The sequence below is a fragment of the Medicago sativa genome, chromosome 3, assembly GCF_051527215.1.
Source record: "Medicago sativa cultivar Bolivia chromosome 3, Bolivia_mono, whole genome shotgun sequence".
Classification (NCBI taxonomy): Eukaryota; Viridiplantae; Streptophyta; class Magnoliopsida; order Fabales; family Fabaceae; genus Medicago; species Medicago sativa.
In genome coordinates, this window is record NC_140751.1 from 62,839,028 (window position 1) to 62,850,346 (window position 11,319).

Sequence of the window (11,319 nt, forward strand, 5' to 3'; positions counted from 1 at the left end):
AAACCCCTCTCCATGAAACCACCGCCAACCAAATTTTTTGAACATTTTGTGATTTCAATTGACCATATTTAAATACGTCATGTAATTACGGAGGTGGATAGTTGAATGATAATGTATCAAGTGTGTATTAAAGTTCTGTATTGGATGGAATAATAGATTTTGAACATCATATAAGTGAGATGACTCCTGATACCTAAAGGTTTTGGACGAAGATATGATATCAGTCTCACTTGTGAGGTTTCTCTTAATCTAAGATGGTGATCAAACTCTATGCATAATCCCCTAGAAGTCCCAAAATCATGATGAACTGTTTTGTTAGTTTTTATATGTCATTTGTTTAACTTTTTTATCTTAAATTTTAGTTTTTGAATTTCATTCACGTTCATTGTTTTTTTATTCAGCATTACTTATTTCAAATTATTTGACTTTGGTCTTTTGTGAATTCTGATAATGAAAAAAGATAAATGTATTATTTTGAGTTTACAAAAAAATATACTTATTAGAAATTTTAAAATGATGAGACGTTTTTTAATTGAGTCTATTTTTTTCATTCGTAAAGTAATTACCCCAAAATCTCCTAATCCTTCAACATACCTACAAAATTGCAAGCAACTCAATCCATTTGCTATACTTTAAAGGTTAAAGCACACACCCCTTATTTGTTTTCCTTACCATCTATCTCATGTAAAAAATTCCTTTTTCATGTTAGGTCTCAGTTTGTCCTTATAATTTGGATATGTCACCATATTACACATGCAAAAAGTCTCACATTTAAGAGAGATGTTAATGTGTCATATGTGAGTTAAAGTTTCACATTGAATTCAATGGTAGATGGTGAGGAAAATATAAGTGAGATAACTTATGTACATAATGTCTTAAGATTTTAGATGAAGATGTGGCTTGAATCTTACTTTTGTGGTTGATCTTAGCCTAAACCAATTATATATAAAAAAAAAAAAATTTGGCTCCCTCAGAAGACACAATATTATGATGAACTATTTAGTTAGTTTTTGATATCATTTATTATATTTTTTCATCTTAAAATTTATAGTTTAGGGATATGTCATTTGCTTTGATGCTGTTTTTTTTATTCAATATGTATTATTTCAAACCATTTTACTTTTAGTCTTTGGTGGGATCTAAGAATTGAAAAATGTAGAAGTGTTATGCTGAGTTGAAAAAAAATACATGCTCATAAGCTCATTAGATATTTTAAGTCGATATGTGGTGTCAATCTCCATTGTGTGATTGTTCTTTGCATAATATGAGTATCAAACACAATATAGGCTCCCTGTGTCGTCCCAACATTAAGATGAACTATTTTGCTGGTGTTTAGCTGTCATTTGTTTATTTATTTTTTAACTTAAATATAGTTTTTGGATGTCATTCGCTCTCATGCCATTTTTTATTCAACCTTTATCATTTAAAATTACTTTACATTTGGTCTTTAGTGGGATGTTACAATGTAAAAATGCATATGTGTTATGTTAGTTGACAAAGCACATCCTTATTAGACATTTGAAAATGACGTCACACTTTCTTAATTAAGTCTAATTTTTTGGTAAAATAATTACCCAAAAATCTTCAACCCCTTCAACAAACTCATATAATTACCGGCAACTCAGTTTATTCCCAATAATTTTTCGGATAAAACATGCTACATATATTTTTTTCCCTAATCATTTTTATCATGTTCAAATTCTTTTTTCGTATTCTATTTTTTCTTTTCAATTTCCTTTCTCTATAAACATGAAATAAATAAACATAAATTTGCCTCCATGAAATCACTATTAAACTACCTTTTTGAACATGATGTGCCTACGATTGACCTTATTTGACTATGTCACATATTTACGGATGTGGATAGTCACACACTTGATTAACATATGTTAATGTATCAAGTGTGAGTTGACGTTCTACATAGGATAAAATAGTAGATTTTGAACAACATATAAGTGAGATGACACATATACTTAATGACTTAAGATTTTTTGTGAAGATGTGGTGTGGCAATCTCACTTATATGGTTGCTTTTGACCTAATATGGCGATCTAACTCAATGTAGGCTCATTTGAAAGTCTGAACATTATCCCAAAATTATGATAAACTACTTTGTTAGGTATTGGATGACATTTGTTAATTTTTTTATCTTAAATTTTAGTTATTGGTTGTTATTCACTTTCATGCTATATCTTTTATTTAACCTCTATTATTTCAAATTCATTCACTTTTGATCTTTGGTTGGATTTGACAATGAAAAATTGCATGTGTTTTGCTAATTTGACAAAAATAAAGGGTTGTTGTATTTATTATTAAAACAATGTGACATTTTTTATTTAGTTTAATTTTTTGGTAAAATATATACTAAAATTTTTTGAACTCCTTCAACAAACTTGTAAATCACCAGGAATTCACTCTATTCTATATGCTCTCATAGACAAAGCACAAACATTTCTTTTTTTTCTTATCATCTCTCTCATGTTTGAATTGCTTTTTTGTCTTCTATCTTTTTCTAATTTACTTTCTCTCTTCTCATGAATGAAAAGAATAAAAACATTCATCCATTAAATCACTACCAACCCACTTTTATAGCATGTTATGTTTTCTCTAATCTTATTTGGTTATGTTACCAAATTACAAATGTACAAAGTTTCACACGTAAAGGAGATATGTTAATATGTCATATATGAGTTAAAACTTCATATTGGATGCAAGAGTATGTGGTGAGAAACATATAAATGAGATGACTTATATACCTAGTGTGTTAAAGATTAGGACGGAGATGTGGTGTCAATTTCATCTTTGTGGTTACTCTTAGCCTACTGTGATTATCCATGAGAGGACTTTTGGTATTTGCTGGAAATTAACCATGGAAAAATATTGATGTGTTACTTGAGCTGATAAATTACATATTTATTTAACATTTTAAATGATGTGATATTTTTTAATTAAGTAAAAAAGAAATGGTAAAAAGAAACGTCATATTAAACATTCCCTTAATTAAGGGGTGTGATCGTAAAAAGAAGTGGTATATTTATTCAGTCATTTAAATTGAAAATAAATCGTATTTACATCAAACTGAAGAAAATATCTATATTTACGATAATGTGTATTATTTATTTTTTTATGAACGATGATGTATATATACTTGTTAGTAAGCATTCCATTAAAATTCATCAAAAGAAAAATATGCTTGTTGGTGGACATATTCAAAACTACCAAATATATTTGAAAAAAAAATAAAAGAATATATTTTGCATTGCGGATGTTTTTCTCACAAAGAAAACTTCTTATTTTTAATTTATTTATTTTTTATAAGTGAAAGTTTAGTGAGTCAGACTCCAAGGACTCATCTGAATTAGGATAGATTTTGAGATTTATCGAGCTCTAATCGAGATACTTACGTACCACCCATCAAGAAGTTTTCACGTTAGCAGTAAAAGCTAAACTCACGACAATTGAACCAAATCTTCATTGAGCAAGAATATATGTTTTTGATACTAAATGGGAGAAATCCATAAATTGAAAGTTGAATTAGGAAAACATGTCAGTACCACTTGAAAGACATTTATTTAACAAATTAGTAAACACCCACAATTAACATATATCGGCATAACTTGACCCAAAAAAAAAAATATAGACATAATTGGTTTTTTGTGTAAATGCTGATATAAAAACATTTAATTTAGAATGGTACCATAATCATCATGGACAATTTTAAATATTTATTTGAATATTTTGTTTTATAAAAATGAAATATCATAGCATGAAATGAGGTAGGAAATGAGAGACCGTCATGTGTACTTTATATGTTATGTAAGACAAATGTTTATTATAAAGATAAAGATAAAAAGATAAAGATCTGTAGTGTGATTGAGAATGTGCTTATATTGTTGATGTATGTTGATTTAGTTGATAATAAATTGACTCCAGCCCCCATTAAAGTGTGAGTATAATTCTCAATACCAGCGTTAGGACATCCTCGATGGATAATACATTGTAATCTCTTTTTGATTCTTGAGGTTTTCTCTTTGGACTCAACTCACCTAAATAAAGAGAGATATTGACCAAAAAAAAACTCACCTAAATAAAATTATTAAAAAAACGAATATGTTTTATTAGGGGAAAAGATAGTATGTTTATATGAGTAAAAAAAGGAACATACTTGTATGGTGCGCTTTTTTCCTGTTCTATTTTTTATTGTTATAAAAACATTAAAATATATTAATTTCCAACTTTTATTCTGATGATATAATTCAATGCATGATTTTTCCTAAATAATTCCTTTCCATTTGAAAAATACGTACACTTGATTTTATCAATGTCTATGATTGGCCAAAAAAACTGTGAAGACCAAATGTTGATTGCAATTAAGTTGAAGAAATCAAATAAGAAAAAGGGGACAATAACCTTTACCGGTTTTCATGGAAAATAATTTCATTTCTTTTGCATAATGAGGAATGCTTGCAACGCACATTTTAATATATATTTTTTAACACACTCTTTTGATTGGTTAAAACTCACTTGAGTTCCACCAAATTTATATGGGTTTCACATGATTTAGTGGAACCCGTGCCAATTGCAACCAATAAAAAAGGTATGTTAAAAAGTGTGTGTTGCTATCATTTCTCTTTTTATAATACTACCTTTATAGAGGTTTTGAAAGCTCATTTCATTCATTTTTATAGATAGTATACGATTTTTTTCTTAAATGTCTAGGCCTTTCATATTCTATACTACTTTTTTGGGTTCAAACATGCATATTCATTCGTTAGCAGTAACAAAAAAACAAAATAAATATTTCGTTAGCAAAAAAAAAGCATGCATATTCATTCAATAATAATAAATGGTTTTAGCAAAGAGCATATACATTAATATACACGGTTTTGATTATATATAAATATATTTTTTTGCATTTACTATTATTTTGTTGCATACATTGATTACCATAAAAAAATTGTAATATTCGGAAAAAAAAGAAAAGAATATTGTAGATAAATGCTATTTTTTTTTACATCTTGTTCCTTTTTAAAGTGTTTGAATCTGTTTGGCTTGGAAATTATCATTGACATATGTTAACATTTGAATGACTTATAATATAAGTGATGACACATATAAAGTACACCCTCCGGTCACTAATATAAGCAAAGGTTTAATGATTCATTCATTAAATGACGTATGTAGTCTATAATAAAGACTACATGCGTCATTTAATGAATGAATTTAAAAATCAAACTTTTGCTTATATTAGTGACCGAAGGGTGTACAAATGTCTTTTTTAATTATTCATAACACATTCATAATAATATCCTTCATTTATTTGGTCAAAGAAATAGCTTCCATATTTATCTTTCATGATTGATGCATTTATGTGTATCATTAATCATTTAGTAACAAAATACATTTATCTTGCATGATTGATACATTTATGTGTATCATTTATCTTGTTATTCATAGACTTGTTTAAAAATATAGTGGAAAAAATCTAATATGTTTTTTTGTTGTTGGGGTTAACCCTCCGGTCCCAGAGGAAAAGGACCCGGGTAATTCGAGCAAAGAGGAAATTAAAGTCTTAACAAATATTATTTTTCTTAAATAATTCATCTTTTAGTAGAACTCATTAACCACTTTGAGTCCAATTAATTGTTTCAAATTTACAATTGTTTAAAACAATATTGGAGTTTTCTAAAAATGGTTGCTTTTTTGTACTTGTGTAGATAACAAATGATCAAGTTTATCAAAACCTCATTCTTTAAAAAAAAGTTTATCAAAGCCTCCAAATAGATTGTACTACCTCTTTAAGATCGAAAATAATGTTGTGATGAAAAAACTAATCCAAACAAAATAAAAGTATTATACATATAAAATACATAATAAGAAACACCAAATCAATATATGAACTGAAATATCTGAAGGTACACTATTCACTCCGCATAATTTCATTTTTGTGTTAAACTAAAAATTTTGTTTGTAGTCATGTTTCGTTGTTTGATAAGATCCAAGATTTGTAGCGCAACACCAAAGTAGACCTTTCCTTCCTTCAAATCCTTCTCAAATTTATAGATCATATTTTTTCATACAATAGCATGAATTTTGTTACCCTGAAAATGCAAATAGTTAATTAGAAGAAGAAGAAAAAAAGGAACTGGATAAAAAAAATGAAGGAAAACTAAATACAGAATTTTCACACCTACATGCTATAACAAAAAGCACATAAATACAACCACAATGAAAAAACTCTAATAAAAAGTATACTCGAAACCTAAATTATGGACACAAAATGTCTTTTATTTTATGAGAGGAAGATGGTAGATGAAGATAATGAAAAACAGATTGTCTATATATAGGAAAAAAATCATGTCATGATCAATTTTGATTGGCTCATAAAAAATAAATGAGTCATGATCTATTTTGATTGGTTAAGAAAAAAAATTATGGGTCATGATCCATTCTAATTGGTTGATAAAAATATTAAATGCAATGGATACATAATACATAATTAAGTCAACTTTCTTGATCAAAGGTCTAATGTATTGCAAAAAAATTGTTTGAGGAGCATTAAATGCTAGAAGCAAAATGAGGCGCCACATGTACTTATGCTCATAGAAGTATCCTTTTGTATTATATAAAGATTTTTTTACCCCTTATAATGTGAGGAAAAGGATAGTTCCATCCAATCATAACACAGTGCATTTACTTTTTTTTTTTTTGAAACGGCATAATTATATTAACCGACGAGCCCGTGCGAGGAGCACTAATAAGCTCGGGTGGAGAAAAAAATACAATAAGGGGAAATCGGTTGCCAATCAATCACCAGGCTCGAACAAAAACCCCTTTAAAAAACCACCCAAAACAAAAGGATCAACCCAAAGGTAAAAGACCCCCAAACAACATCAAAACACCCAGCTCCGATGTCGAAGCTGCCTGACCAAAGCAGAATTGCAGCAGCCCCAGCAGTACACACCGAAAACAGACCCTGCACCCCTGCACCCACAGACAGCCGAAAAACCACAAACAAACCACCCCAACAAAAGGTCTGCTACTGGCCGGCAACTGTCCACACAGCTACCTCAAAACCACCAACAGAGGCCATAAAACCCCCAAACAAAAACTGAAGCAGGACAGACTGCTGCTGCTGCCCATCCCCACCCAGCCGCTCTGCTCTCCAACAGCAGCAGACACCAGCACACGAAGCCCACCAATATCAGTCAGCTGCACAAACAGAAGTGAGGGTTCCAGCACCATTCGTAGTACAAACAAGTCTCTATATTTAACCTCGACAAACACCATTGCCACGACAAAACCTTTATGCTATCCACCACTTCCAAAATCTCAAACGTCTTATTATTAAAAATCGAATTGTTCCTAGAGTTCCAAATCACCCACACAACCGCATGCCATATTATCCAAGCCCCTTTTCGAAGCTTCTTTGGACTAACCTCTCTAGACCAACCAAGGGCATGAAGGGCTAAATTAGGCGGCGTGATAAGATTAAAATTCAACCACCTCATGACCTCTCTCCAAACCTTCGACACCCACCTACAATGAGGAAAAAGATGAGTTGCCGATTCCTCCCCTTCATTACAAAACACGCACCTTTTAGAATCATCCTCCCGCAAGAGGCCTCTCTTAGCAAGATTAATTTTCGTCAGAATTCTATCAAGCAACAAAGTCCACGAAAAAGCTAAAACCTTAGCCGGTGCCTTAGACCTCCAAATTTCCGGAAAGATAACCTTTTCCACCTCATTCAAGTTATTTCCTCCGTAAGATAGGACATGAAGGATATTATAACAAGACTTAACGGGAAAAACACCCATCTTCTCCCGGTTTCCAAACCCACACATCCGGCATAGCCCCCAATACTGCCCCTTCCAATCTAACCAAGAGGTCCTTGACAAGATCCTTTTCCCACTCAAACAACTCCCTCCGCCAACCAAAAACCCACCTCACTCCACCCTCCTCCCTACGGCCCACATCTCCCACCACTTCATCCGAGGCACAAGTTAAAGAGTAGAGCCTCAGAAAATTATCCTTTAAAGGCACGTTTGACAACCACGCATCCTTCCAAAATAAAGTCCTCCTCCCATCTCCCACTCTCCTCTCCACCTCCCTCCTAAACCACCGAGCCTCCCCACCTTCATCCAACCTGTTATACCCTAATTTTGGACCTAAAAATACTAGCTCAATTCTTCTTTTCTTGCATTATAAGTCATTTGAACTGTCTCTGATCAATTGCATCTTTCTCTGCATTTTATTTCAATATTACTTGCGAAATTCATATAAAAGGGTATTTTAGTCATTTCCTGCATTCAACTCATTTTAATCCTTGAAAATTGTTTGAGTCTTTTAAATTGGTTTGTATAAGTCCTTGTTTCAATCTCATGTAAAAATTCATTTCAAAAAATATCAGTTGAGTCATTTTTTTAGTCAGTTTAGCCCCTAGGGGCATTTTAGTCATTTCCCATGATAAAATCTCTTTCAATCTTTTAAAAATTTGTTTGAGTCCTTTCAAATAGTTTGAATAAGTCTTCATTTCAATTCTATGTCAAAATCCATTCCAAAAATATCATTTGAGTCATTTTTGAGTCAGTTTAGCCCCTAGGGGCATTTTAGTCTTTTTCATGTGATAAAACCCTGTTTAAATTCTAAAAATTGTCTCTGAGTCTTTTAATTCGCTTGTATAAATTCTTGCTTTAATCCCTTGTTAAAAAATCATTTTAAAAATTGCATTTGAGTCGTTTCGAGTCATTTTAGTCCCTAGGGGCATTTTGGTCATTTCACATAAAATCTCTGATTCATTTTAATCTGCTTTGTTGCTTTTAATCGTCTCGCTTTACGTTAATTTTCAATTTACTTTTTCAGTTCAATTTTAGTTTAATTTTCATTTTGGTCCTCGTATTTTTGTTATTTGCATTTTAATCCTTTTTAAGTTTGTTAAAGTCAAAGTCAAGGTTTGTTACAAGTCAAGTGCCACATGGCATTGTTTCATTGGTCCAAGCATTCCCACATCACCTATAAATAGATGAGTCATGGTCAAGGTCAAGGATCTAATCATTTTTACCAACTAATTATTTTTCACAAAGTCCACAAAAATTCACAAAAGCTTTTTTCTCTTATTTTTTTTCTCCCATTTTTCTCTCATCTTCAACAACCTCCATCACCACCCTAACAAACTCTAACCACCTCCATCTTCACCTCTAACTAACCTTCAACCACCACAAACCACCCTAACAAACTCCCACAACCACAAATTTCCATGGCAAATTTCATAATCAATTCCAATAAGAGTACACCACATTTAAATCTTTCCTTTCCCGTAAAATCTCAAGCTCCAACAATGGTGTCTTCACTCTTTCTTGCTGTGACTTTCATGATCTTCTTCTATTCTTTCTCCACCGTCGTCATTCTCATGGCTTACACCGTCACCGCCATCAATTGTGGCCAACATGAAAACTTTCGCACTTACAGTGCCTACATTCACGAAAGCCAAATCGACATTGAGATCACCGCTACCACCGCAGCTTCCGTCACAACGAACTGGCTCCAAACTATGCTCAATCATCGTCATCTTCAGTACCTTCGCAATCGTAATTCCCGTAACCGTAATCACCGCAACCGTAACTGTAAACGCGTTGTCGGCTTCGGCGTTCAATGGACTCCCGGCAACCTTGATCCTCCCGCAGACACGCTGCAGTTATGCATCCATGGCAGCTGTCTCATCTTCCACCTCTCTCTTGCTGGTACGATTCTGGATCCTAGGCGTTACAGGTCCCATGGTGAAGATCTTTCACGTGAATTGATGAACGAAATTGTGTGGAAGTGGCTTGGCTTCGAAGTGGATCAGAGTGCACGAGTTGGAAAGAGCAATTGAAATGCAAGGAATTTTTATGAAGGTTAAGTTGCTTATACATCCATGGATGCTCATTGTGCTTTTCTTATCAGTACCTATTGCCAAGCTTGGATTACCCGGTTAGTGCCCCTCTCCCTGGCTATTAACTCCATATAACCCAATTTTCTCTCTTTGGTATGGGCTCGGGCCCATGTGTGGTTGATTTCATTTTTGTGGATTTTCTTGCTATTTGTATACTGCACACTGATTCTTACACCCTCTGCATGTCCTTTTTTATGTAAAAATTCCACAAAATTTCTCGTAGCTTTCTTGGTACCTTTTTAGAGATTTGTTGACGTATCTTGCATATTGATTTCGATCCAGAGTAGGTGAAATAATTCGGTTTGTGTTGACCTCGTTTTCTTTCAATTCTTGATACATTTGTATTAAAAAATTTCCAAGGCTTGTGTGAGTATTGTGTGATTAGTTATTGATACTTGTCATTTGCTTGTGGAATGTGAATTCATGCTAAGACTCACTTCAAAAATTATGTGCCATATTTTATGTGCCTTTGGTTCACTTTCTTTTGCAAAACTTTGTGTAATTTTTGGAGCGATCTTGGATCATGATTTCGGCATACATTTGTCACTTTGGATGTGCGTATTCTTGAGTGAATTTGCCTCTTGATTTGGTGTATGTTTGCTGCTTGATGTGTTTTTCTTGTTGTGACTTTTTACCGTGTGAATAAGTGGATTTTCTTGTGTTAAATAAAGTTCAAATAGGCTTGAAGATACTATGATTGTATTGCATGCTAATTTCCCTTGATTTCTCACATCATGATTGAATTAAAACTTTTGAAATGTTACCATTGATGTGAAGCTTCTAGGCCTTAGCTTTGCCTTAAAATTTTAGTAATCTTTCAAGTACTATTTCATCATGTTTTTTTGATTAAGTTCTTGGTTATCTCTTTGTTAATTATTAGTCGCTTTAATCCTCTCTATTTCTTTTCTATATTTTTGTGCTACTAACCCCTTTCCTTTCATGTTTCATGAGCATATTTCATCCTTCAATTTTAGTTTCGTTTCTTACACTTTAATTCATGTAAAAACTTAGAATGTAATACTTAGGACTTTTTGTACTTTACTTTCATGCAATTTTAATTTCTTGCAAGACCATAGAATGTATCTAGGCCAATGATGTAAAGGACAATGGACTCTAATGATGTACACCGACACAAGCACCGACACATGCACACACATCACTTTAGGTACATAGCTAGAATATGCATGTTTAGATGTATGTTTAGGATTGCATGTTTAGATGAATGTTTAGGCCTTACACTTAGAAAAAAATCAATTTTCCAAAAAACTTGAACAAACTTCACTCAAATCATTTTCACAATAAACCTTGGGGTCAAAACCCCATTGATTTTCCTTTTATTTTCTTAATCAAACTTTAATGAACCTTAATCATACTTGGACCTTTTTTGC

The 11,319-nt window shown here is 32.3% G+C and overlaps 2 protein-coding genes across 2 annotated transcripts; one reads left to right on the forward strand and one right to left on the reverse strand.

Annotated features, from left to right (window-relative positions):
- Nucleotides 1-6,893: 6,893 nt before the first annotated feature.
- On the reverse strand, nt 6,894-7,817 carry LOC146939006 (uncharacterized). The gene is made up of 3 exons (XM_085749718.1): nt 7,305-7,817; nt 7,070-7,212; nt 6,894-6,984 (listed from the first exon to the last, which is right to left on the reverse strand). Exons 1-3 carry the CDS (start codon nt 7,815-7,817, stop codon nt 6,894-6,896), a joined length of 747 nt encoding a protein of 248 aa, XP_085605844.1.
- A 1,217-nt stretch (nt 7,818-9,034) lies between these two features.
- On the forward strand, nt 9,035-10,155 carry LOC146939007 (uncharacterized). The gene is given in 1 exon segment (XM_085757889.1): nt 9,035-10,155. A coding segment is annotated over 1 exon segment (750 nt). The 5' UTR covers nt 9,035-9,256; the 3' UTR covers nt 10,007-10,155.
- Nucleotides 10,156-11,319: the final 1,164 nt, after the last annotated feature.